At 40.4% G+C, this 27,467-nt stretch overlaps 2 protein-coding genes and 2 non-coding genes across 9 annotated transcripts; all 4 read left to right on the top strand.

Moving 5' to 3' along the window:
• The first annotated feature begins 129 nt into the window (after positions 1 to 129).
• Positions 130 to 18,615, top strand: LOC137200828 (transportin-2-like). 5 transcript variants are annotated; one of them, XM_067615480.1, is made up of 26 exons: positions 130 to 248; positions 1,474 to 1,573; positions 2,120 to 2,195; positions 2,774 to 2,923; positions 3,190 to 3,296; positions 4,784 to 4,917; positions 5,381 to 5,462; positions 5,650 to 5,772; positions 6,102 to 6,220; positions 6,334 to 6,394; positions 7,156 to 7,327; positions 7,425 to 7,577; positions 8,590 to 8,815; positions 9,013 to 9,184; positions 9,620 to 9,706; positions 9,954 to 10,061; positions 10,356 to 10,514; positions 10,629 to 10,716; positions 11,157 to 11,255; positions 12,883 to 12,918; positions 13,820 to 13,915; positions 14,042 to 14,117; positions 14,336 to 14,435; positions 14,687 to 14,761; positions 15,056 to 15,204; positions 15,470 to 18,615. In XM_067615480.1, exons 2-25 carry the CDS (start codon positions 1,475 to 1,477, stop codon positions 15,161 to 15,163), a joined length of 2,706 nt encoding a protein of 901 aa, XP_067471581.1. In that variant the 5' UTR covers positions 130 to 248; position 1,474; the 3' UTR covers positions 15,164 to 15,204; positions 15,470 to 18,615. The 5 variants fall into 5 exon arrangements, with proteins under 5 accessions (XP_067471581.1, XP_067471584.1, XP_067471582.1 ...); XM_067615481.1 differs by having other exon boundaries at positions 154 to 267; XM_067615482.1 differs by lacking the exon at positions 130 to 248 and adding an exon at positions 372 to 654.
• Positions 1,288 to 1,355, top strand: LOC137168711 (small nucleolar RNA SNORD41). The gene has a single exon (XR_010924328.1). It is a non-coding gene; the product is annotated as a small nucleolar RNA SNORD41 (small nucleolar RNA).
• Positions 3,044 to 3,110, top strand: LOC137168712 (small nucleolar RNA SNORD41). The gene has a single exon (XR_010924329.1). It is a non-coding gene; the product is annotated as a small nucleolar RNA SNORD41 (small nucleolar RNA).
• A 1,705-nt stretch (positions 18,616 to 20,320) lies between the features above and the next one.
• Positions 20,321 to 27,467, top strand: LOC137200829 (deoxyhypusine synthase-like). Of its 2 annotated transcripts, none has more exons than XM_067615486.1 (10): positions 20,321 to 20,838; positions 23,591 to 23,787; positions 23,976 to 24,140; positions 24,326 to 24,447; positions 24,663 to 24,759; positions 24,966 to 25,052; positions 26,021 to 26,126; positions 26,207 to 26,310; positions 26,504 to 26,629; positions 26,859 to 27,467. In XM_067615486.1, the coding sequence occupies exons 2-10, from the start codon at positions 23,596 to 23,598 to the stop codon at positions 26,949 to 26,951; spliced, it is 1,092 nt and encodes a 363-aa protein (XP_067471587.1). In that variant the 5' UTR covers positions 20,321 to 20,838; positions 23,591 to 23,595; the 3' UTR covers positions 26,952 to 27,467. The 2 variants fall into 2 exon arrangements, with proteins under 2 accessions (XP_067471587.1, XP_067471586.1); XM_067615485.1 differs by having other exon boundaries at positions 20,325 to 20,882.

Here is a 27,467-nt window from a genome sequence, read left to right on the forward strand (position 1 = left end):
TATTTATGTGTTTGTTTGTTTCTTATTGTAGAATGTTTATTTTGTATCATATTATTAAGCACTCTCATAAAATTTAGGAAAATAGAAAAGCGGTTCCAGTAAATCTCGCGTAGTTAGCGCAATGTGTGTTGAACGGAAGCCGCCATAGGTCAATTTCAATCGGCGTGCTCATTTGAACAGGAGGAACCGCTACGAGGCACGGAGGAAGAGCGGCCCAGTACTAATAATTCAACTTTCAAGTCAATATTGTACGTACAGTATTTTAAGGTTTGTACTTTGACACAACATTTTAGATACATTAGACTGCCTCATCGGGTAAGATGTTCCGATAAAGACGAACGTCAAAGGAAGTGTCCGTTATGTAGCATTAGCTCGGCTAGTAGCATTAGCCTCGTCAGTTCAACACGGTGCTCAGGCGGCTTAGTGGCTAAAACGTGCTCATCAAGTTTGTACCGATTTATTAGCGAACAACGTCGAGTTCACCGCGAAGCTTTACAAGCACACACAGATGAAGGCTTTCCCTAAAAGGATAAGTTAGTTAAGAGCTTACTTGTGGGGAAGCTGAAGGTGGTATTGGTGTCTCTTCATGCCGGGCACATTGTGAGGACCCCGCCGACAAGGCCCGAGCAAGAAGGGCAACTTCAGTAGCAGCAGGTCAGCAGTATACAGTTATCTGAAAAAGGGTCCATTATCGATCGCCCACTTGGGTAATCCATAATGGACGTTATGAAGGGAGTGAAATAAGCATTGCAGGTTAATGTAGCTGTGGTTAACTACACGGATTGCTGAGTTGTAGCCGGACATAAGGCGGTCCTGCTACACAGCAAGCTAACTTTTATTTCCTGACAACTTTTCTCTCACTCTGACCAGCCCCAGCTGCACGCTACTCCCGCAGGTAAAATCATAAGTCTGAAACCCGCGTGCAGTAATGTTACAGAGTGGTGTTGAAATATAAAACGAGAAATATTAAGACACAAAGCATTTCCGCAATTTAGTCCGACTGGCCGGGTGGGGGTGGGGAGTTGGGGTAGGATTAACTTGGAGCGGTTAAGCCGGGTCATAGAGATTTTAGCTCGCCTAATGTCCTCGTTTTTGTGCCGCAAGCCGATTTCTAATTACAATTTTAGGTGTTTGCCGGCTGGTACTCCGAGGACAACCGCTGCTGCGCATTTATGTTGCCTATCATAGTTCTACCCCTTAGTCAACTCAAGCGGGCCTCTGTCCACATGTGCACCTTCATCTGTGAACGTGCTCTGTGCATAAACTCTGTCCTTTTGCACGTGGCCTTTGGAAATGATGCATCAAATACATCTGACTTCCAGTGATGGTGTTTGTATTCATACTGTCTGATCCAGAGACCACTTGTGTAACAATTTCTCCTTATCGATCTGTGTAAAATCAGAGTGCACTGGAGAACTCTTACTGGACTGTAACATGTAGATTAACTTGTGTGTTTATCTGTGTGTTTCTCAGGATGGAGTGGCAGCCAGATGAGCAGGGACTTCAGCAAGTCCTCCAACTGCTCAAGGACTCACAGTCGCCCAACACAGTCACGCAGAGAGCTGTCCAACAAGTATCCTACCACAGTGTAACTTGAGGGTGTTCAGAGTAAAGCTAGTCAATGTTAAATGACTTCATTGTGGGTTTATAATGAAATTTATGATTTTTACGCTAGTGCCCAAGCACAATGTGATTTAGATCCTTGTCCTGTTTAGTTATTACTACTGCCACATGTTCACATTGGAAGTTGCCAGTGGTTTTTTTTCCATGTGTTGAGAAGCGGCGGAAGTGGGCAGTTGTTCATGTGCTGGTAGCAAGCTCTGATATCAGACTTAAGTCAGCTGCAAAGCTGGAGAAAAGAGGAAAAAGCATTTTTTTTTTAAAAAAATATACAATTGCAGATAAATGAGCTTTTATTGCAGACATTTAAATCTAGTACTCATGTTTAGCTGCATTTATGCATAGAATTGTTATAAACCAAAATCAGTTCTTAATATATGTATATCTTTTCTATATGTGGGGGAAAAAAACTGGAATTCCACATAGAGGAAGATGTCATTCTGTATTTGTTGCTTAGTTTGCAAACTCAAAGTGAAATGGTCCTTAACTGCCGTGCTAGAAACTTGAACAGCTGAACCAGTTCCCTGACTTCAACAACTATCTCATCTTCGTCCTCACACGGCTCAAAACTGAAGGTGAGTAGTTAAATATGAGTGTTACTCCTCTTTCATCCATTATGACATGCAGTCATTTGATACACAATGACCAAAGTTCCTCCTAAACTCCTCAAACACTTAAAACTTAAAGCAGTCACTGAGAGATGATGCTGGTTGTGATGAAGGACCTGCTGATACAGTTCAACAGTATTGATTGAGACAAACATTTGGATGTATAACTGAGTTGATCCAAACATATTTCCATTCATCTTGATAAGATGGCCAATGTGATAAACAGTGCATTTTAGTGTGCTATTATACATGGACATAACATACACTAACATACAAACATATACATGGAAAAATCATAACTATTTATAGGGATGTACCAATCTAATACATTGTAATGTATCAGTGCAGATACAGATTTTTATTAATTGGATTGAGTATTGACCAGAAGAGACTGATCAACATTACATACTTGTTACAAAATTGTAACAGTGACACATTATAATCCTTTTAGAAAAACATGATAAATACCTTGCTTTATTTATTGATCAGCCGTTTTCTCTCCCAACTTTTTCGCACCTTTTCCTCTTTTACTTTCATCTGCTCAGATGAGCCGACTCGCTCTCTGAGTGGTCTGATACTGAAGAACAATGTCAAAGCCCACTACCAGAACTTCCCCGCAACTGTTGCTGACTTCATCAAGCAGGAATGTCTCAACAACATCGGTGACCCCTCGCCGCTCATCCGTGCCACCATCGGTGAGTTTTTTTTTTTGTGTGTGTCAGCCAGTGAGGCGAATGCTGTCCTCTGTCACCTGTGAGCTAGCTTCCACCCACACACCCAATACCCCTACTCATCCCTTGCTGTCCAACTGTTACATGGAGATGATGCATAAATACACCTGACTTCCGATGAAGGTTTTTGTATTCATACTGTCTGATCCAGAGATGAATGTAAAAGCAACTACTCGTGGTCTCATTAATTGTTATTCCCTATCTGAAGCCCTCTGTTCTCCTCTCCCCAGGCATCCTGATCACTACTATTGCCTCCAAGGGAGAGCTACAGACATGGCCGGAGCTGCTGCCCCAGCTCTGCAACTTGCTCAACTCAGAAGACTACAACACCTGCGAGGTCTGCACTTACCATGCGCTGCCCTTATTCTCTTTCTTTCTTTCTTTTCTGTGCTGTTTAAAAACGGTGGCCACAACAACCAGATCGGTATCAGTCATTGGCCTTGAAATTTCATATTGGAGGATCTCTAATAAAAAGCTGTTGATTTTCTTTTTAGACTTTTTGGGTTGCATTTTATGCCTTTTTTATGGCTTGTTGACAGTGGAGAGATGGCAGGAAATGAGGGGATAGAGAGATGGAGAATGACGTGTAGCAAAAGTCCCGGCTAGACGTGAACCAAGGCTGCTCATAGTTAGTGGCTTGGTGCCCAAACCCTCAGTTTTCTTTAAAGCTGTATGAATTCATACATGTTTTCAGTTGCTCTGGCTGGTTAGTCCTTTGCTCAGGTTGGAAGGTAGGCAGAGCTTTGTTTGGAATTAAACAAGGTCACTGGACTCCATGTGTCAACACAAATGACAAAGGTTGAATTTGTTCCATCCTTTCAGGGGCAATAAAGCTAACCGGATACTGAGGGAGATGTCAGTCGAACAGTGGATGTGTCTGAAATCACTCCATATTTACAATATAGTGCTCTATTTTCACCTTCTGCTATTTTATTTCAGTGTTAGAATTCTGAGTGGGAAATATGTGAACTATATAGTTCCCTCAAATATTCCCACAGTTGGAAAAAATAGTGTCAATGGCTTGTACTCGACTCTCTGCTCACAAACCCACAATACATACAGATACAAAAATTTGCATTGTTGCGAGTTATCAGCTGTGAGCAATGACAATTATTCAAAGTGCCCAAAATCTAAGTTAAGTGCTCACTATAGACTTAACTACTGAGTCTTTATTATTTATATAGGGAGTAGTGAGTAAACAAGATAGTGATTTTGGACACAGCCGTAGTCTGTGCACACCCGCAAAGTCCTGAGAAGAGGTGTAATCACAAAATGAGTGAAAACGTGTGTGAGTGTAACTGGCCTTTCAAACAGCAGTAGACATCCAATAATTTACACATATTTCATATTATGCATATTATGACATGTAAAAGCAGGTATTAGCGTGTTATGATTTTTGTTCATGATATATCTTTTCAAAGATTTAAGGTGACATGTTGACGTAAAACTGGGAATCAAAATATTTTTCAAGCCTCACTTAGGAGAGCAGCAGTCCTCTTGACAGGCTGATTGTTTTCATTATGGAGTCAGTGATGTGTTTTTGTTCAAAATCACAGTGCAGGTGTAACTAATAAAATAAATTATTGCTCTATTTTAGATGTGCTGGTAAGCCAGCGTACGCAATACAATATCTTGCATCTGACACACCTGAATGGAATACAACCATTTAAGTTTTATAGTCATCTGTATAGGAACCACTGGCATCTATGAAATTCTTAAACGAAGGCACTCTGGCTTAATGTTGATGCTGTCTCATTCTCTCCTCTGTGTCCCTGTATGTTTGCGTTTGATTTGACAGCCTCTCTGTGTGTGTCCGTGTCTCAGGGCTCGTTTGGAGCACTGCAGAAGATCTGCGAGGACTCATCCGAGCTGCTGGACAGCGACGCTTTGAACAGACCCCTCAACATCATGATACCTAAATTCCTTCAGTTCTTCAAGCACTGCAGCCCGAAGATCAGGTACAGGAGAGAACAAGACTCATTTGTAACTGTCTGTCATCAACATCTGGGCGTGATGTATACCAACATCTGACTGACGATGAAGGTTGTTGTATTCATACTGTCTGATCCAGATATTCTGTCACTTTACCCCTCACACTGACGTACCACTTAATTTATGACTTACATTGATTGCTAAAAGGATTCATTAAAACATTTTCTCCTCACTATTATAAAGCTCTTAATAGGGCTGTTTTCTTGGTGCCACATTCTTTCATTTTTCGGTGGACTAATTTTGAACACAGTTCATGTGTAACCTAAAACAAAAATTGCATAATTATCTTTTGAAATGTTTAAGTAAAACGTGGGATAAAACCAAATATTGCTGTTTTTAAAGGTTGTTAAATAGAGACATTCTGCTTTTAACCACTCTTTCATTGCTACCGTTGCTTTGCCTTAATCAGTCCTCTTGTTGTCCCCGCAGGTCTCATGCCATAGCCTGTGTGAACCAGTTCATCATCGGCAGAGCCCAGGCTCTAATGGACAACATCGACACCTTCATAGAGGTGAGCTTGTGTGTTTTGAATACTGAAGTAAATTGGTTGTTTTGCTGTGTTTGAACATCACCAGACTAGACAAAGCCATGTTAGTCATTCCCTCGATTTTTTTATTTGCCTTGTCAACCCACTGTCTGTTTCCTCATAATCCTCATTTTTCACCTAACTTACAGTTATTTCTCCTCTCCCCAACTAGAGCCTATTTGCACTGGCAGCAGATGAGGACTCTGAAGTCCGAAAGAATGTGTGCCGAGCCCTGGTCATGCTACTGGAGGTCCGCATCGACCGCCTCATCCCCCACATGCACAGCATCATCCAGGTAAGTGCTGGACCGAACAGCTGTGTCTCTGCTTTAAGAACACATCATTCTTGTATGTCAAAGTAATAAGATGTGTGAGAACTATCAGTCTTTCAACTCAGAATTATCAAGACTTTTAAGTCCATCTTGCATCTGGACATGATGAAAAACCCAGCTCATTGATTCACAATGATACCTAAAGTTCCTATTCTTTCTGATCCAGATTTGTCAAGACTTTGTGGTAGACTGTTGCACAATAGCGGCGTTTTTCCTCTCAGTTTCAAACCATTAGATGTTGTGTCAGCTCACACTCAGCTGTTCTCAGTCTCATACTGTATCATCTCCTGCAGTACATGCTGCAGCGGACCCAGGACCCGGATGAGAACGTGGCTCTGGAGGCCTGTGAGTTTTGGCTGACTCTAGCAGAGCAACCCATCTGCAAGGAGATGCTGTCCGGACACCTGGTGCAGTGAGTACAATGCAGTGAATACAGAATCAACTCATTGTCATCAACTACGTGACGTTATATTTGTTTACCGTTTTCACCAAGGAAGTCTTCTTCTTCCCTCCCTCTTAATATAGACTGATCCCTATCTTGGTGAATGGGATGAAGTATTCAGAGATTGACATCATACTATTGAAGGTGAGCTCTCTTTGTTCCTGTTACGTTTTTACATGTTTACTTCTATACCATCAGAGGGTATAGCCATTTGGCTGAATTTTTGAGCGTTCTTATTAGGGCTGTAGTCTGCTGGTCGACTGGTCGATTAGTTGGTCGATACGCTCTCGTCCGACTAAATTCTCATTGGACGAATAATCTCCGTGTTATTTTCATAAGGAGAAAAGTGCTACATCAACAGCTTTCCAGGAGTAATCCATTATTTCCTGCGGCGGGAGGGACAGACTAACAAATTACCTGTGAAAACAGGGGTGTATTCAAAACACCCCCGTTGTTTTCACAACTTTGAACTTGCCCAACCTGATGGAGACTGCTGGGTCTAACTGTACTCAACGTTTACTGAATCTGTGTTTCTCCATAATGAAACGAGAACCCCCGCCAGGCCAAAAAAAAATATTTTTTAATATTTGATGTCACACAGAGAAATACCGAACAGAGAAATGTGTGACTGCCGAGTTTACTGTGCACTCTGCCTTGTGCACTGTCATGTCAAAGGCTATTAGAAGGTTAAATGCAGTTATACTTGCTGCAACTGGAGGACTGTCCTTCATGCCACAGCAAGATAACACCAAAAATAAATCCTGACATAACATCAAAAACTTTAGCTGTATTACAGCTAATATTACAGAATGACAATTTAGAACTGATAGTTTTTAAAAATTGTCTAAAAAAGTGATAATGCTTCAGCTGGAGTTCAACTTGTGTGTGTGTGTGTGTGCGCGCAGGGAGATGTGGAGGAGGATGAGGCAGTTCCAGACAGCGATCAGGACATCAAGCCTCGTTTCCACAAGTCACGCACCGTCACCTTGCAGCACGAAGGAGGGGAGGGAGAGGAGGGTGAGGACATTGAAGAGGACGACGACGACGATGACGACACACTGTCTGACTGGAACCTGCGTAAGTGATGGAGAAAAGCACTTATAGAGACTCTCTCTGCAGGATGTAACCAGCAGTTTTGGGGTTTAAGAATAATTTTGTTATTTTTTTGATGTAGGAAAGTGTTCAGCCGCAGCACTGGACGTGCTGGCCAACGTGTTCCGTGACGACCTGCTGCCCCACCTCCTGCCGCTCCTGAAAGGCCTGCTCTTCCACCCTGACTGGGTCATTAAGGAGTCCGGCATCCTGGTGTTGGGGGCCATAGCTGAGGGTAAGACTTAGAGAAGTAGAGTTCTCATAGAAGCTACAGATTAGTTAGAACAGATTTAAGTGTGTTGTATCTAATCCTGTTGTTGTAAACACACACGCTATGAGATTATTGAAATACAGCGTCCTGCTCATGCGAGTTTGCTGTAATGAGTCATCTGGACTGACCACTGCATATCTCACTGACCCAGTTGAAAGCTACTATAATAGCCTAATTGAATTAAATTGAGCAAATACTGCTTTTTCTAAAGCCAGTCCACACATATGAACATGTCTATCTAATCTTCAACAACGCAAGCATACAAATAATTAGATCTGATGGAATTACAATTTAAATCTCCCAACAGTCCCAGTCGTCACTGCTTAGTTTTCCCCACTCCTTCAAGGCTGTTTCTGCATTATAGCAAACTTTCAGACAGCAAATGTGTATTTACTCAACACGTGCTTGACCTGTTTTGGACCCATTCATACAAGAGATACATGTTACCCTTTTCACTGTGAGCACAGACTTCAGTCTGCAGTGCGCTACCAAAAACTTCACAGATAAACCACAGAATTGCACTGAATAACATCAATTAATTAGCAGATAAAATTGTTCAGTTTCACAACTCTGTCCATCCATCTGCACGATCCGCCTTTATTGCCCACGTGCATCTGCTTTCTGTTTCTCACACAATTTTTTTTTTTTTCTCAAGTTGGTTCAATGACATCTAAACGTCTATCACTGAATTAATTTCCATTCATGGTAGCAACACCAGGTCAGGGTTGGAGGCCGTTGAAGGGCAAGGTGCAGGTGGTAAATGTAACAATGTCAGGTGTACAAAGTGAATTCACAAGGTGTCTGCACATATCACATTAGATGGAACAATAGGAAACTTTGGTGTCAGCATACTGAAATTGAATAAAATCACCTGTTGAAAGGAGACATCACAAAGTGCTTCATAGTAATAAAAACATGATGAAACATCGTCTTGTAATTGATCCTTTCATGATGTCACTTTCTCTCCTCGCCTCAGGCTGCATGCAGGGTATGGTGCCCTACTTGCCGGAGCTTATCCCCCACCTCATCCAGTGTCTGTGCGACAAGAAGGCCCTGGTGCGCTCCATCGCCTGCTGGACCCTTAGTCGTTATGCACATTGGGTGGTCTCCCAGCCCCCCGACTCCTACCTTAAACCCCTCATGACAGAGCTTCTGAAACGCATCCTGGACGGCAACAAGAGGGTGCAGGAGGCGGCCTGCAGGTGAGCAACTTCCCACTCCTGTCCTCCTTACGTGGATATGATGAAACACCCAGCTCATTGACTAAGGATGATACACTTTGTTCCCATATTGTTGTCTGATCCACATCCTGCATTTATCATTCCTAGACTGGTAGAGCTGAGTATATAGATTTAAATACTGATATACCTTCTTTCTTCCATATTTTGTTTTCTGTTAGTGCGTTTGCCACCCTGGAGGAGGAGGCATGTACAGAGCTGGTGCCCTACCTGAGCTTTATCTTGGACACGCTGGTCTTCGCCTTCGGGAAGTACCAGCACAAGAACCTCCTCATCCTCTATGACGCCATAGGAACTCTGGCAGACTCAGTGGGTCACCACCTGAATCAGCCTGTAAGTGCCTGTGAACTTCTCGATGCCTTTTCTCGTATGTTTTCCCTCGATATGTCACATTCTCTTCTTTAAAAAATGATTGCATTCACTGAAAACAAGCGCTAATTATCTGGATATGATGAAACACCCAGCTCATTGACAAACAATGATACATTTTGTTCCCAAGATATTTTTCTGATCCAGATATGGCAGCTTTCATCCGCTCCAAACTCAGGTCGAGTGCAGTGTTTTCATTAGTTTTCTTTTATTTGAAAGGTTGTTTTTTTTTTTTTGCCCCTAATGGAACTGTGGTGAATAAAATCTTTGCACACAATTAAGTTTAAATATGCAGGCAAAATTGACATTATTCTGTATGTAAACCTTAAATCTTAATGTCTTTGCTGAAGAGTCAAAGTAAGGCAAACTCTGAGATCCTAAATTTCTATCATTTCTCAGGAGTACATTCAGAAGTTGATGCCCCCCCTTATTGCCAAGTGGAACGAGCTGAAAGATGAAGACAAGGATCTGTTCCCGCTGCTGGAGGTGAGAAGTTCTCTATTAAAGCAATACTTGCACTACAGGAGGCTTTTATCCAATTGAGCACAAATTTCTCTTTAAGCTTAAGACCAGTCATATTTGCTGTAAAGAGTTTCTGCTAAAAAAAAAAAAAAAAAAAAAAAACAGATTAGGATTTTCAACAGCTTTCAGGTCATATATAGTGTGTGTTCACCCCAGACAACAAACATGCATGACCGCCTTTCTACAAGTCCTCATTTTGTCTTTCTTCCAGTGTCTGTCGTCAGTCGCCACTGCCCTCCAGAGCGGGTTTCTGCCTTACTGTGAGCCCGTCTATCAGCGCTGTGTCACACTAGTCCAGAAGACACTAGCTCAGGCTATGGTGAGAATACAAACATCTAACTAAAATGGAAAAAGTCTCTTTCTGTATGTCTGATTTTTCTCAACCATTCATCTGATCAACTTCACACTTGGCGGGTGTATTGCTGAGGACCCAAAGAAGCACAGTTTGGAGTGTGAAGTTGTTTGGATGAGCGGTTCTTGAGAAAGCCGAGCAGTCAGCCTGTTCCGAATAGGCGTGTTTTGAACAGGCACTGCACTAGTACAAATGAAATATGTTGTATATTAGGCGATCCTTTTGCAGAGGCACTGAAACTCGTCTGTCCTGTCTGTACAGATGTACAACCAGCATCCAGACCAGTATGAGGCTCCTGACAAGGATTTTATGATCGTGGCCCTGGATCTGCTCAGTGGCCTGGCTGAGGGTTTGGGGGGCCATGTGGAGCAGCTAGTAGCCCGCTCCAACATCATGACCCTGCTTTTCCAGTGCATGCAGGTATGCAGGAGTGTGAACCAACAAATGAACCAAACACGCCTCGAGACAGTTTCTTTTGAACCCCGACACATTTACTGTGAAAGTACAACACTAAGATGTGTGGTTGTGTTGCAGGACACTATGCCTGAAGTGAGGCAAAGCTCCTTTGCTCTGCTGGGTGATCTAACAAAGGCCTGCTTCCTCCATGTTAAGCCCTGCATTGGTGAGTGTGCTAAATAACTGTCACAGTTGGATTGAATTACTTCACTGGTCCTCTACTATCTGGCTATCAGGGAACACACAGCACTGACTCACGGTGATACCTATTGTAGCCATAGATGCTCAGATATCTTCAATGAGAGGCTGTTATAGAGCAGCTTCACACCTCTGTGGTCCTTATGTGGATATGATGAAACACCCAGCTCATTGAATAACGATGATACACTTTGTTCCCATATTGTTGTCTGATCCACATCCTGCATTTATCATTCCTAGACTGGTAGAACTGAGCATATAGATTAAATACTGATATACCATCTTTCTTTGAGACTGTTTATAGATGGGAGATTGTTTTAAAAAAAAAAAAAAAAAAGTGTGTAAGTGATTGAATGCTGCTCTGCTCTCGTATTGTAACCAGTGTGTGTTTTTATGTCCTCCCTCCAGCTGAGTTTATGCCCATCCTGGGGCTCAACCTGAACCCAGAGTTTATCTCTGTGTGCAACAACGCCACCTGGGCCATCGGAGAGATTTCCATGCAAATGGGTGAGAAAGCAGGTTTCAGCTATTGTTGATGCCTTTTCTCTTATGTTTGCCCTTGGTCTGTCTCTTTCTCTCTTTTTTTTTTTTAAATGGTTGCCTTCACTGAAAACAAGCGCTTATTATCTGGATATGATGAAACACCCAGCTCATTGACAAACAATGATACATTTTGTTCCCAAGATATTTTCTGATCCAGATACGGCAGCTTTCATTCGTTCAAAACTCAGGTTGAGTGCAGTGTTGGAAATTAACTTTTTCTTCCACCAGTCAAAGTGGCTGCTGAATTATAAATTTTTCCAGCCACCGTTTTTTTAACAGCACTTTTGTGTGTATCTACCTTTTTTGTGTAACATTTGTCTTGCTTTGAAGAAAAAAGAAAACAAAAAACACATTTCCCGTTAAAAAGTATTAATTTAATATTTATTTACTTATTGTTAACCATTTTCAATTCGCTATCTCTCTCACACACATACACACACACACACACACACACACACACACACACACACACACACACACTTATTGCAGCCATGTTCTCCGGAGCTGACTTTCCTTTTGCGATGCAGATCACCTCCTTTAGGCATTTTGAGGCTTTGTGGTGCTTGATATCCACCGGTTTTTGATTGTTGGTGCCCACAATAAAGCTGTTTTTAGAGATGCACTGATGCCTCCTGAGTCTGCAGGTCTACATGCACGCGAACCTGTGTGTGTGATTCGTTGTGCCAACAGCACTACCTTTGGCTTTGCCTTTTGTCCTTAGAAGAAAACGTTTGCCATGTGAACCACAACTGTTTACTTCTGGTAGAACCGTTGTCGACAGTTTTAGACATGTACACATCTGTTTCAGATAGTTATATGTAATTAGGACTTTTTAAAAAAAAAAAAAAAAAAAAATTTAAGTGTTTTCCCAAACCCCCTCTAAGCCAAAAAAAAAAGTTCTAATGCCAAAAATAACACCAAATATCCATTCATTGGGAAATCAATAGCATTTGGGAATATCTGTGCAGCGCTGTTCCAAAACGTGAGTCAACCTCTGTGTCGTTGCCTGGGAAACTCTTGGTAGCGCAGCTCCTTTAAGGAATAGGGCAGTGCATAATGTTGAATGAGCAGCAGAAAAGTGACGCTGGCAGTAAATGTACAGTACTGGCTACAGTGTGTCAGTTAATAAATGCCGCAGCTTCTGTAACATTTATTAATTGACACCAGTCGCTGCCATCACTGCAGCCACCCCAGAGCAGTCAACCCAGGGGAAACACTTAAAGGTTATTTTTGTTGGTATTTTTTGCCTTTATTGAATAATGTGAAGTGAAGAAGCAGACAGGAATCATGGGGAGTGATACATGGGTATGACATGCAACAAAGGTACCTGGCTGGAATCGAACCAGGGACATCGCAGTTATGTTGCATGCACAGTAACCCTACCAGAGCGCTCCGCAATTAGGACTTTGGCAGTGTGATGTTTTGCCTTTCGGCTCTCCTAACATCTCTGCCATAAAATGGCATTGCACCCAAAACCCAACCTAGTTATGCCTGCACGTTGTTTGAACATGTGTGTTGGTGCATGTATGCCAGGCAAGCCAATGTGCGTGACCCAGGCGGCCCACTGACACTCTGTGTGATATCCTTACAGGAACAGGTGTCAAGCAGCAAACAGAGGATTGTCCAGGTGAGCGTAGGGGCACCAGCAGTCATCAAGACTGCAGTGCAAGAGTGCAAAATCAAATTAGATTTTCCTTTTTTAGAAGATTTTTCTTCATATCAACCCCTCAGAATCATCCAAAGGGTTGTACAGTTCACACTCCTGCAACACTTTGCCTGTGTTAATGCCTTTACAGTTGCAGACCTTGTCACGATGATGGCAGCTGTTACAAGATTTTAATTCATCTCCAAAAACATGGAAGTGTAGGTCTCTTGAAAACCCCAGATGAACAGAATGTTCCTCATTCTGCTGTCACAAGAAACTTGCAGTGTCCAGATCACTTTGTATTGGTGGCAACATACATCCTGTATATATTTAATACATGTGGAATTCACTGTGTCCTTCACGTTTCTCTTTTAACTGAAGGTTCGCTGGTCTCATGTGGCTGTTGTAAAGAGCAAATTTCATTAGTTTTAACACATCCAGATGATTCTACAAGCTGATATTTACCTCCAGTGCAGACAGCAGCTTTATTGTCATGTAACCATGTTGCCTGTCTGGCCTTTGACCACAGCAGTCAATACACAAATTCGTCAAGTCAAATCCAACAACTGAAGGCAAAGCAAAAAACAGTCCAGCAAGTCTGGAACTGAAATCAGATTTCTGCTGGTCAACAGCATTAACACTAAAAACTGAGACATCAACCTAATGTGAAGAATTTGCCAAAATTCTGTCCGTTTTATTGCAACAAGACATATTTTTGTGTTCACAAAAGGCTGTGTGTAGTATGCCAGTAAGACATTGTTTGCCATAAGACAAAATACTGTCTTGCAGTCAAGTCTCCATAGTAACAGAGCCATGCTGCAGGTTGCTCATCTCCTCATACGGCTGATGGTGTGCTTGTTTTCTGCCATGTGTGTGTCTCTAGGTGCAGAGATGCAGCCTTATGTGGGCATGGTTTTGCCACATCTGGTGGAGATCATCAACAGACCCAACACGCCCAAGACTCTGCTGGAAAACACAGGTACACACACGGTCATATGCACACAGCATGAGTTGAAGCATCTGCTGTTCAGAATGAAAGGTGGACAATGCTGATGGTCATGAAGGGGAGTTCGGGTAAACTGATGTTTTGTCTCCCTTTGTGCAGCCATTACGATTGGCAGACTCGGTTACGTGTGTCCTCAGGAAGTGGCACCACAGCTTCAGCATTTCATTAGACCATGGTGAGTACACATTATAATCTGGATATCATGAATTACTCAGCTTATTGATCTAACATGATTTTGTTGATCTTGAAATGAGAAAAGGAAAGGAAGCAGTGGGAAAGGAATTAGTTTAAACTAATTATAAATGCAAGAGGAAATAAATCATTTCAAGACCAGTAGAGACTGAAAGAACGTATAAACACTTCCCTCTTTTGTCTCATTGTATCTCTTCTCAGGTGCACGTCATTGAGGAATATCCGAGATAATGAGGAGAAGGACTCAGCCTTCCGTGGAATATGCGTGATGATCGGCGTCAACCCAGCAGGAGTGGTGCAGGTGAGATGATATGAGGATATTTTTAAAGTTGCAAACTGTGATATTTTTTTTTTGTGCAGTGTTTTTCTACTCCAACCAACAATATGACATCTGGGTGTAGTCTGACTGCTGCAGTTCCTGAAGTTTATGCTCTTATCCTCTCTCCCTTTTGTATCCATTGTTAACATGAGATCCAAGAACAATAAGTCTTATGTGGATAGGCTCTGAAGCTGAGTGTTTGTGTGATGAAGTAACAAGTCCTTTCTTTCCAGGACTTTATTTTCTTCTGTGATGCTGTGGCCTCCTGGGTCAACCCCAAAGATGACCTGAGAGACATGTTTTATAAGGTGAGTGGCTCATTTTAACAAAAGCAGTACTATATCACTGATCTGTTGCAGCACTGGCTCCCCACACTCTGTGATGATCACTTATCAGACATTCGAAATCTGATTATATGGTGCGGATGATATTTGAGTCTGAGAAGTGTGGTAGAGCTTGCTGTTTGAGGAGGGAGAGCAGAGACATTTTTACATTTCAGTGGATGTTATTGCATTTTGTGTGTATTGAAGCGTTATCAACTACATAGCATCTTCATCCTCAAACCTACTTCCATTTTCATGAGTTTTGTTTTCTCTTCCTAGATCTTACATGGCTTCAAGGACCAGGTCGGGGAAGAGAACTGGCAGCAGTTCTCAGAGCAGTTCCCTCCTTTGTTGAAGGAGCGCCTGTCGGCGTGCTATGGCGTCTAACCCAACCTCCCCCTGGTCAACACAGGACACCGACCTGTTAGGTATGTTCAGCAAACATCCCGTCGTGACACACATACAACCCGTGCCACTCCCTTTCTGGAAATGATGACACACCCAGCTCATTGATCAACAATGATACATTTTGTTCCCAAATTAATTTTCTGATCCAGAATCTCTCGGCATCAGTCACACCACCTGCATCCTTTTTGATCGCTGAATCAATTCTCACAGCTCTACATTTTCTAATTTTTCATATGTGATTTTTAAAACTTTTCTCCATTCTTCTGTTTTTTTCTCCTCCCCTAGGTTAATGTAGGGAAGGGTTACTGGGGAACTCATTGCACTGCCCAGATCGTGGGGTGAAACAAGAGCTGGAGGGACGTGACTGGCCTTGACCCTCCACTCAGCGGATGGCCTCCTTTCCCCCCGCGCCCCTGTGTGTCTCTGTGAGGGAGGGTGGGAGGAGGGTGGTGGGTGTGGGAGGGTAAACTGGGGATATACATATACCTCTTGGATTAAACGCCTCACTAAATCCAACACACTCAAAAGTGACTTTCACCAACAGCACCGCAGGGATCCTAGTTAGGTGAGGGCAAACAGGGGCTGGCTTTGACCTCCCCCTCCTCGATTTGATTATTCTGTTAAGATAGATGACGGCTGGGAGGGGACGGGGTGGCAGATAGGTACATTTAAAAAAAGGAATTATCTGAACCAGCATAGGGTGCCACAGTCCCAAATACCACAATGCACGTAGTCAGTAGAATGACGCACATATGTAGATGTGTTTAAAACAGGCTCGTGTGACTTTAATATTACTTGTCACCTCCGGGCTTGACAGAGGCTAAACAAAAAAAAAACAAAACCATGAGACGCTTTTACTACGTAATAATGCAGGAAACGTGCACAAATCTTTTTGCACCTTTTACGGCAAAATTGCATCAACCATTTGGTGTGCATATACATGGGTCTTATTCTCTTTTCACATGTACATTAATCTGAATTTCATTTCCTTCCGTTTCCCTTGGTTGCTGAATTCCTCTTGAGTCATAGGTTTTCTTTTTTTTTTTTCCCCCCCTCATTTGAGGCCAAAAAAAAAAAAAAAAAAAAAATGCAGTAGGTCTGTTCTCTAAGGTTTTCCCACCGCAGTACCAAGTTATTGCATGGCATATGATCACCTCTTAAGTGACGCATGTTTGAGTGAATATCTGTCTTGTTGCTCCAAAGTGCAAGTTGATTTTTCTCGTCCTCGGTATGGGGAGGTTGCCATAATTTGAAGCTGTCGGGTGCTCGGTTCTTTTCTCCTCCCATACATTCATACATATTGTGTAATCAATGTCCCTATAGTTAAATGGAGGTTGCGTATGAAGACCAGCTATAGGTAGGTTAATACAGGACTCCGCTGATTGTTTGGAGAATCACTCATCGCAACGAGAGTTCAAATACTGTAGGCAAGTTGATAAAACTTTTGCTGCTGCTGCTTCTTTTTTTTTTTTTTTTTTTTTTTTTTAAAGAGTATTTACAGAATGGACTTAATGAGAGCGATAAGACATCACCAAGAATGAATTGGTTCTTACTGATATAAATGCACTTTTTCTTTTGTAAGAAATTTAGAGTTTCAAATGTAAGACATACAGTGATAAATATGATCTTGAGATATCGTTTTTTTTTTTGATAAGTGATTTTAGGACTGTCAATGGCTTGCAAAAGTAAGCATAATGATAATGTTAAGCAATGGTAAAATGACTAGGTAAGACTTGAGGCCTCTTAACATAGTTAATTTCATAATGTAGCTCCTTCTAAAGTGGGTTGAATAGGATGTAAGTGGAGGGAAACATCATAATTACAGTATTTTGGATTCATGTCGCAGTTCCACTGTTTATCCATATCTGTGTTTGAGGATGTCCCCCAGAGCTTTTTTTGTTAAATAACCGCTGTCTGAGCCATCAAGGCTTCTCCTTGTCATGAACATTGCATGCTTTTCAATGAGTGTTGCTCCTTTTCTTTAGTCATTTTAAAACAGGTTCCCTTTGGAGGGATCTACCTTATAAGAGCTTTGTCAATGGCAATGCGACTCGCTGCTGGACTAATAAGGTACTATTCCAGCTCATGATCAAACTAGTGATTTGATGTTGCCAGTTGCCATGTATTCACCCGTTGATACTGTGTAGGATATGCCTGGAAATACACTGATTCAGAGTCCTAATAGTTCTCCCCCTGACACTGGTTATTTGAGAGAGTTGTGGTCTTTATCCATCTTTATCTTTTTAGTCATTGTCCATAGTGGACATAGTGGTAATGGAAGTGTGTACGGCTGTCAGCCTGTTTTACTATAAAGGTGTGTACGTGAGTACTGCTTAGATGTAATATTTGCACCAGCCCTACCCTAAGGTTATGTTCAGGGCATAGTTTGAGCCATGCCTGAGTCCATGTGGCCACAGCGAGTATCAACATTTGCCTGCCAGTTAACAACATCAGTTTGATCGTCAGACCAAGTGTGCTCAAAACTCTTAAGATGAAGACCTTCACTAATACTCAAATCTATTCCTGCTTGATTTAAAAAAACCAAAAAAAAAAAAAAAAAAAAACCATGTTCCTTCATATATGAGCTCACTTTTATGGATTATGTATTTTATAGAATAAGCATTATTTTCTCAACCTGTGTGACATGGAGTTTTTTGTAGCACAAATGTTACCAATGCGCATGTGTGGTGTTTTTTGGATCCCTGGCATCTTTTGTAAGCCGCTACACCCCCAGAAGGGTGAATACTAATGGCATCATCTTCACGTTTAACTGGTAGGCAAGCATTGAACATTCAGTGGCCGCTCATTGATCACAGGTTGGATGGACGGGCTCAGAGCAGCAGCCGGTGAATCATTCATTAATGTTTCACAAGGATGCATCTCTTGTGCCACAGAGAATGGGTAATAATTTGAGGCTTTACCACTCCTTGCCATGTTGTGATACACTAAGCTATATACAGAAGTAAATTTAAATGCAAGTTGTCCACAAGTTTTTTATTTTTTATTTTTATGCTCGTGAAAGTTTTGTTTTTATTTATTTATTTTGTTTTTTATTTTTTGTTTTATTTTTTTTTATTATTTTTTTGTGCCCCTGTGCACAAATTGTTTTGGACTTTAAAAGTTTTTTGTTTTTCTTTTTATTCTTTTAATTTAAAGAATTTTGTTTTCGTTGTTTTATAGCGGACCATTTGATTACGTCAAATTTGATGTTGTGGATGGACTGAAGGAGAGTCGGTGCTTGGTGCATACCTTAGGGAAGAATGCAGAAAACTAATTCATAACTTTGTTTCAATCTGATATCAAGGCTGGCAATTGAACTTGATGTAGTACCTTTTTTTTGCTCAACTGTGGTGCAGGTGGGATGTTATCTGATGTATCCCTTTTTATTTAATTTTTGTGAATAGGGGAAAATAAAAGTTTTTTTCTATTAAGCTTTGAGTCTGCTGGATTTTCTTGTTTTTTGAGCGATCACTGATATATGTGGAGAGCTTGAGACTTGAAACTGAGACACATCTTCAATGTTCAAATAGCACTCACTCCTTGGTGAGCCTGGAGGGCATGTCACAGTCATTTAGCAAATGACAACATTTGAAAGCAACTCTACTCAAACCACAGACTGAAAAAGCAACAGATACTTAAACTGACTGACACCCAATGCACGCATTTGTCAGTATAAAAGTGTACTCCCCTTATTCCACATCCTGTGGAGTGAGTGAGGTATGTTAGTATTTAGCTTATATAACAAACTGTGTCTGGGACATAATATCAACACAAGTTTCTCTTTGGTGCTCAACTGTCAAATAGTTAAGTAGACTTGAACTGTGGGTTTCCTCCTGGGCCATTTTTTTGTATCTCTATTTTTGCTTTCCCCCAGCCAAAAAAATGTATTTTTTTTTTTTCTCTAACCCCCCAGTGGTTTTTAAGGACTCCACTTGTGGATCAAATGTTCCCAAATGGGGCTGCTTCTACCCTTTAAGAGCAACTAAAATAAATGGTTTTTTTGGTCTGCTACAGCATACCTGCTCTGTAAATCACTTGTCCTTTGTTCTCCTTTGAGAAAAAAAATCAGAAACCAAAAGGGAGAAATTTTTAATTTTTTGATTTCATGATGGCCACCCTAATTCTTTCATTTATTCAATGATATACTGCTAACTTATCCATCTATGTCACTGGAGACATTATTTGATACAGCAAAACGAATAAGCATAAAGCAGTAAAGTGGCATTTGTTCATATAGGCAGAGCAGATGGTCACACTGAGCCTGATTGCATCCTGCTACACAACACGACAGCCACAGACTGACCAACCCACATTAGCTTTCCCTCTAGTCTCCCTCTAAACTAATTTAGGGTCAGTATGAAAATTACTGTGGTGGGGAGGGGGCTGAATTATTCATTATTCATATTTTCTTTTGACCTTCCTTGACATTGAAAAAAATTCGAGACTCTCCCCCAAGATCTCAAATCAATGTATTTGTGACAAACATAAACTAAGGCAACATGATTCTGAGTAGCATAAGCAGACATGTCTAATATGTCTAATTTGTTAAGTTACATTTGACATCATGTGTTTGACATGTAGTAGCCTATTGTGCAAAAGTTTTAGGCACTAAAAGTAAAGTGAGAATGCTTTGAAAAATAATGCCATGAATAGTTTTTATTTGTCAGTTAACTTCATACAAAGTTCAGTAAACAGAAGAAACCTAAATAAAATCAATATTTGGTGTGGCTACACTTTGCTTTTAAAACAGCACCAATTCTCCTCAGTACACCTGCACAAAGGTTTTCAAGGTACTTGGCAGGTAGGTTTTTCCTCCATCTTGGAGAAGTTGCCACAGGTCTTCTGTGGATTTGGGTGTCTCAGTTGCCTCTGTTTCTTTATGTAATCCTAGACTTACTCCATAATGTTGAGATCATAGCTCTGTGGGGGCCTTACTATCTGTTACAGGACTCCTTGTTCTTCTTGAGGATGAAGAGAACATCCTTGGAACAGTCAGGATTTTTTCATAACTGTCTGCATATCTTATTTTTCTTTTGTGATTAAAAGAATAAAAATAAATACTATGTTCCTTTGTACCTCATTTAACATTTAAGTTTAGCTATGTTTGAGCCACCTTCATATACAGTATATATGTGACATTATTAGATTACTGTATCTGTATTAAATCAGCATTTGTAGCCTAATTTCAAAACCAGGCAGACGACAAGCTCCTATATAGAGCCTTAAGTGCAATTCATGGTACTGTTTATTGAAAATGGGACTTACATGCACTAAATATTTTAACCAGGGCATAACTGCTGATATATTGACCAAGTAAAGAGACAACACAGGTCAAATAATAAGAAAATATAACAATTTTGCCACCAAGGCTCCCATTAATCTATAAGGTAACTTTACATGTATTTATGGGCATGCAAGTTGTTTGGATTGGGACATTAATATTAACACAACTCAAACATTGCAAACAGAGCCTGAGCCTACTCTGATACTGCAGCAGTGGCTTTCTATATGCCCATACTCCACCCCCCTGCTCTAACGAAGGAATAACATTAGCAGATATGTATCTGTTAGTTATTTGGTAAAGAGTGCATAAACTGAGTAACACCCAAAGGACAGACGACCATCCTCCTGAGACTTATCAGCCAACTGGATCGGTAACGTTACAATCTACCTGCTCTACATAAATGAGACCAGAACAGTAAGTGCGCAGTGCGTTTCGAAATGTCATGTCAGCTTTTATAGGTCAATTGCAAATCTATAACTATGCCTTTTAATTGAGTTTATGATTTATATGATATTTTCATAGGGACTATGTCTTTGGTAGAAGGTAGTATATATAAAATACTAAATGCAATGCATAGACTTAATAATAATCTTTTTTTTACAAATATGTTTCTTTTGAGTGGCTCTAGCAGGATTTCAAGTAATGTATTAAAATCAATGAAGTAATGGAATTAGGGGGGGAAAATGATGTTACATTCTAAATCCTATTGGTGGAATCATCAAAAATAATCCAAAGAACAAGAGATATAACTGCACTTATATCATGATTTTGACGTTGAAAAACATTAAAACATCTGAGTGTAATGGTAAATGTTGTAGAGAGTCATCAAGTTACTCAGTAATATCCAATATACAACAATGTCTAATAAACAATACTAATACCATTCACCGAATTTACAGGTTATTGTGGTTGTTCCAGTCATTTAGAAAGTTGCATCCGGAGTGAAGACAGTGTAGATAGACAGTTGAGTGTGCCCGGGTGTGCCTTTGCCACCTAAATAATCTCAAACTGGCATACCCAGCATAATCATAAAAAAAACACAGCCAGACTGGGCTGTGCCCGCTCATTGGTGCATTTGAGCTCCTTGCCCGCTGAGTTGCTGACAGTGGGCCCACACCGACCTGACTGATGTAAATTTCTGACAGCCTGCTCAAGTGTTGTGAAGCATCACACTTAACTAGAGTTTTACTTACACTTCCAGGGTTAATTAATATGTATTTTATACAATTAGTAGAGGAATTGACACAAAATTTTTATACCCCAACTATAACTAATAACACAGAAGCTATAGAATCACCAGATTCTTTTTATATCCATGAAGTCAGTGAGGCAAAAATTGCAGAAATTATTAAGAAATTATCAGATTCTAAGGCATAAGACATGTATAATTTGGATACTTGTTTCATTAAGAAATACAGCTCTATATTAATAAGACCTGTGACTCATCTTATCAACTTATCAGTTAGGACCAGCAAATTCCCAAATAACTGGAAAAAGGCGGTCATCACACTGGTCTTCAAAGCAGGGGATCATGATCTGATATGGAACTATCGCCATATTTCTATTCTTCCTGTCCTGTCAAAGGCAAAGGAAGGTTGTGGCAACACAGCTGGCTGACCCCCTAGAGACCAATCACCTCCTTCATCCACAACAATTTGGTTTTAGACCAAAAAGTTCCACAGAAACTGCAAATTGTTATTTCATTGAAAATGTAAAGTGTTTTTTGTATGGGGGTTGTCTATATTAAATTTTTCAAAACAAGCAGTTGATTGGTTTGAGTCATATCTTCTAGAGAGCAGTGTGTGAAATTTGACCAAGAAACAACAGAATGGGTATTCCTCAAGATTCGATCCTGGGTCTCCTGCTTTTCATTCTGTTTATAAATGACCTGCCTACAAGTTGCCCAGAGGCTAGCTGCCAGCTTTATGCAGATGATGCGGTCATATATACACCAGCCAAGTCACCTAGCAAGGCAGCAGAGATCCTGAATGCATACTTAGATGATGTCCATCAATGGCTGCAACATAATCCTCTTGTCTTGAATTAAAAAAAAAAACAGTTTCTATGTGTTTCTACCTTATAAAACAGGGCTCACTTGAAAATTTTGAAATCAAGATACAGAATGAAGAAATAGAGGTCAATGATTTCAGCTTTTTAGGAATAATCTTAGATCCACAACTCAAATTTGATAAACATGTACAGAAGATTTCAAAAGTAGTAAAGACCAACCGTAATTGTTTCAAATGAATCAGGCACTACATACCAACTCAGGCAGCTCAGTTATTTATGCACGCTATGATTTTCTCTCATTTTTCATATTGTATGGCAGCATGGACTCAAGCATCACCATCCACAATCAGACACCTCAAATCCTTATACAACCAGGCACTGAAAATAAAGGACAAAAAGCTTGTCTGGTGGCATCACTGTCACATACTGAAAAAATACAATCTACTTAGTTTTGAGAGCTTTACTCATTTTTGTTTTCTTAAATTAGTTTTCAAATGCATCAACAGTTTACCCCCTGTGCAAGACAAGACAAGACAGTACCAGAGTAACTAGAAGCATGGTGTATGGCAACTGTAAAATACCATATTGTAGATCTAAATTTGGACTATCAGCCTTCTCCATAAATGGCAGTCAACTCTGGAACACATTACCAACTGAAATCAAATTAATTCCAGATATAAAATCTTTTACAACAAAAGTTAAGTGCTGGCTAAAAGCAAACCAGAGCTGTACCCATTTTTAGCTAATTCTATTGTATTGTTATTTTTTCTTTTTTCTTTCTTTCTCTTTCAAACTGTACATCACAATCAATGTATTTCAGTATGTGTATTTTATTGTACTTCCATATCTGTAGTGCACTGTGGTTTTATCATGATGAAAGCTGTGTATTTTAATTACACTGTATATGTAAAGCCCAACTAGGGAGTTGAAAATTAGCAATAGCTATAAACTCTCTGTGCAGCTCATCAGTTTCATGCTCTGTATTGGAACTATGTTAGTTTGCATCGTCCCTATCAAATTAAAAAACAAACAAACAAACATTTATGACAGTGAAGAATAGTATATTATGGAGAACAATGCAGTAACTCTTATCATGTTCCCATTTTTTTCAGACAATATGGCAAACCATATCCATCCAATAACTGGGGACCTCTACAGAGACGCTGCCCCTATACCAGATGATATGCCAAAGGTCCGGGGCTATGACTTCAATCAGGGTGTGGACCACCGAGCCCTTCTGCAGTCGTACCTCACCACAGGCTTCCAGGCCACAAATTTTGGCAAGGCTATCCAGGAGATCAACAACATGGTGAGATGGGTGGTACACAGGGTGCACTTCAACAAATGAGCACGTTCCAATTTTTAGTCTTTGCAAAAATGTATTATTACCTTTGATGCTGAAGGTGTGATAGGGTCTAAAGGCATTTACATACAAACAGCTGGATTAATGATTGTTGAGAATAAATGAATGAACATTAATGCATCCCACATCCACAGATAAAGAAGCGTCAACAACCGGTGAAGGCAGTGAATGGGATTGTTATGGAGGACCCATCAACCTGCCCCTGCCTCACGAGCTGCACCATCTTCCTCGGTTATACCTCGAACCTCATCAGCTGTGGACTCAGGGAGAGTATCCGCTACCTCGCAGAACACAGAATGGTATAACTTTATTCCAATACATTCACTGTAAAATATGGTGATAATCATATCAGTATTTAATATGATCTCTCTCTCTTGCCACTTGTGGCTGTATTGTTACACGTTAGGTGCTATCTTGTCCACAAATTAACATTACACATTACATTTGTTCAAATACAATATCCTGTATTTATTTGTCTATACAGGTGGATGTCTTGGTGACCACAGCTGGAGGTATAGAGGAGGATCTGATTAAGTGTTTGGGCCCCATTTACATCGGAGACTTTAACCTGCCTGGCAAAGATTTGTATAAAAAAGGTCTCAACAGGTTAGACAACATGTCAGAGTAGTAGAACATGCCTCAGAACTGGAAATATCCTATGTAAATTTAGAAAAGAATATTTGAAATTAGTCAACAAACATTGCCATCTGTCTTAGATGGATGCTGCTTGTGAGGCAAAAAAAAGTTAACATTAAAATTAATGTGACTCACTGCCAGCATTATTTTGAGGAGCACTCAGTTCAGTGTCACTTTGGCTGCAGGAATGGAAACACTCTGATGCCTGATGAAAACTACGCCAAATTTGATGAATGGATAATGCCAATCTTGAAGCAGATGCTGCTGGAGCAGAACACTCAGGTGTGTGGACTTAACCTTGAACACCTGTTTGTCTGTTTAAACTATTAAATCAAGTAATACCTTATTTTTATACTTATATCAAAACCCCCTTCAAATCAAATACAAAGCATATTATGAAGGTGTAATTTCAATTGTGGTTCTATTCATCGCTACAGTTGAGATGTCCTTATCGTAGTTTTATTTTTCTTCGATGCCTCTTCACTCAGGGCGTTCGCTGGACACCATCTAAAGTGATCCATCGTCTGGGCAAAGAGATCAACAACCCTGAATCTGTCTACTACTGGGCCTACAAGGTGAGTCCTGGAATGCATCACAGTAGTGTTCTAGGAACAGCTGGAAACAGTATAGCTTTTTCACAGTCCTGCCAACTGTTGACTCTCACAGAAATAAAGAGACTATTTCCTAAAGCTAGACCTAAAATTCTTTATTCTTTTTGACTGCTTATTGGCATCCTGCAGCTAATGCTAGCTCTGCCATACACTAAACTCTGTATATGAATGGCTAATCCATTCATTTGGTGCACACTTCTCTAACTTTCTTAACCTGGCAGTGAGCCGATTACAACTCAAGTGCTTTATCTAGTCCCACACAGAGTTAATGTGCAAATGTATTCTCTCTGCATCAGCCAACAAAACAATACCCCAGGAAAACAAAATTAAATTTTAATTAGGCCAGGTCCCAGACAGGTAATACTGGAAAATGATTTGTTGTTATGTGGATTAATTGGCACTAAGTCTTGCAGCTATAGTGGCCGCAGGCTACAACATATACTGAGTGCCTTGCTTGCCAACGAACAAGAGAGAATGCAGGCCTACCTGTACCCTGATGAGCTCCTCTCGTCTTCTTCTTCTGTCGCCAAACCAAGCACTGAGCTCAGTATTGGTTTCAGTTAATTTAGATTAACATATAAACTGAGACAGGAACTAAACCAAAGTGCTTCAGGTAGTATTCATTGTCCATTATGTTCTCAACAAGAGTTTGTCGCTATCAGCAGCATACCAACTTTCTTGTGTTTGTATCCTCTAGCCACTAGTGGGGATCATATTACTGTGTGCTATGGCATATAGAGTTCTCTATTTTCTTTGTCTTGCATATTTTCTACCCAGGTAGTGAGGCTTATTTGTAGGTTGGGACTGTCAATATGAGAAAGATTGAGTGTTCACAAGCCAAAACATATATGATTTGTGAACAGGCATGTGGCCCTACAAACAGACTACGTTTTATTATACGAGATCCGAATAATGGTTGGTGTCTGTTTCAGAATAACATCCCAGTGTTCAGCCCTGCCCTGACAGACGGTGCTCTGGGAGATATGTTCTACCTTTTCTCAATTGAGAATCCTGGCTTGATTTTGGACATAATTGAAGGTAAAAGAGTCTTCATTGATGCTTTCTTAATTTGTCTTGCAGTGCTGTAAGTTGGTCATGCATATTGCATTTTATTTCAGACATTTCAAAGTTGAACAACCTTGTAGTGGCTGCTAACAGCACAGGGATGATCACGCTGGGAGGAGGTGTAGCCAAACACCACATATGCAACGCCAATTCCTGGGTCAGTATTTTGCATGTTGAGTTTGAGGTGTTCAGTGTTTCCCATATTTTAGTTTATTTGGGTAGCTCAGCCAAAGAGATTTGTCCCCAGGACACAAACACACACACACACACACACACACACACAAATACTGTATCAAGCTGTTTCCTTTGCTCAGTTTGCTGTTTTGATGCACCACTTTGTCTCCTTCCAGAGAGATGGCGCTAACTATGCAGTATATGTGAACACGGCGCAGGAGTTTGATGGTTGTGACTCTGGGGCCAGACCTGATGAGGCAGTGTCCTGGGGCAAGATCACAGCAGATGCTAAACCTGTGAAGGTATATATTATGTTATATTATGTTAATAGTGGAAGCAAGACTCTATTACGTTTTATTAAAAACAAATATCACAAGCACCATTTATGTCAATTAGGTTAGGTGCACTAAACCTTGTTCATTCATGATATCTTCATCTTAATCAATAACAATCAAGCCTAATAAGAGGGATTGATATCCAACGATGTTTTGCTCTCTGATTTTTAATATACATCTTGTTCTGTCTTTCCAGGTGTTTGGAGATGCTACCATAATCTTCCCCTTATTAGTGGCAGAGACCTTTGCAGTTCATGCTAAGACGACTGCTGGCAAGAAAAAAGAATAAATAAAGGCCTCCTGAAATACCTTAACAGTCAGCATTTTTCTTGGTTATGTTTAATAACAAAAGCATAAAGAAAATCCTTTTGGTCCCTGTGACTTGATATTTTGCTGTCAATAATGCATGTTGACTGTCAAAAATTGTATACAAACTTTAAACTTGTATATATTATCAAAGCTTTTTGTTTTAATTTTACTTTTTAAAAATTGTATTTATTTAAAACAACAATAACAACAACAACAACAAACAACAAAAGGGGAACCAAAAAAGTGAGGGGGGACCTGGCTGCAGAGAAGATGGCAGATCTCAACCATGGAAGACCAGTGTCCTCCAAGGCAAATGTGGTTCTTTTTTGTGGTTTTCAAGACACATTAGTGACTCCAGCAGGTGGTGGTAATGCATCTTATGCTGGTTGCGATGAAATTCCAGATAGAAGTAGGTTTTTTGAGATCTGGTTTGATCCAGTTTATTTTGAATGTATTGTTAAAAGAGCTGAAGTCAATAAAATTTTGCCGATGACAA

The sequence above is a fragment of the Thunnus thynnus genome, chromosome 17 (assembly GCF_963924715.1).
Source record: "Thunnus thynnus chromosome 17, fThuThy2.1, whole genome shotgun sequence".
Lineage (NCBI taxonomy): Eukaryota > Metazoa > Chordata > Actinopteri > Scombriformes > Scombridae > Thunnus > Thunnus thynnus.

Excerpts from the sequence above, each read along its gene's own strand:
- LOC137200829 (XM_067615486.1), top strand. The coding sequence starts at position 23,596 with ATGGCAAACCATATCCATCCAATAACTGGGGACCTCTACAGAGACGCT. Across the intron at positions 24,141-24,325 it reads ACCTCGCAGAACACAGAATG|GTGGATGTCTTGGTGACCAC; the intron begins GTATAACTTTAT and ends TTGTCTATACAG. Across the intron at positions 24,448-24,662 it reads TATAAAAAAGGTCTCAACAG|GAATGGAAACACTCTGATGC; the intron begins GTTAGACAACAT and ends CTTTGGCTGCAG.
- LOC137200828 (XM_067615480.1), top strand. The coding sequence starts at position 1,475 with ATGGAGTGGCAGCCAGATGAGCAGGGACTTCAGCAAGTCCTCCAACTG. Across the intron at positions 5,463-5,649 it reads ACATCGACACCTTCATAGAG|AGCCTATTTGCACTGGCAGC; the intron begins GTGAGCTTGTGT and ends CTCCCCAACTAG. Across the intron at positions 11,256-12,882 it reads AGAGATTTCCATGCAAATGG|GAACAGGTGTCAAGCAGCAA; the intron begins GTGAGAAAGCAG and ends ATATCCTTACAG.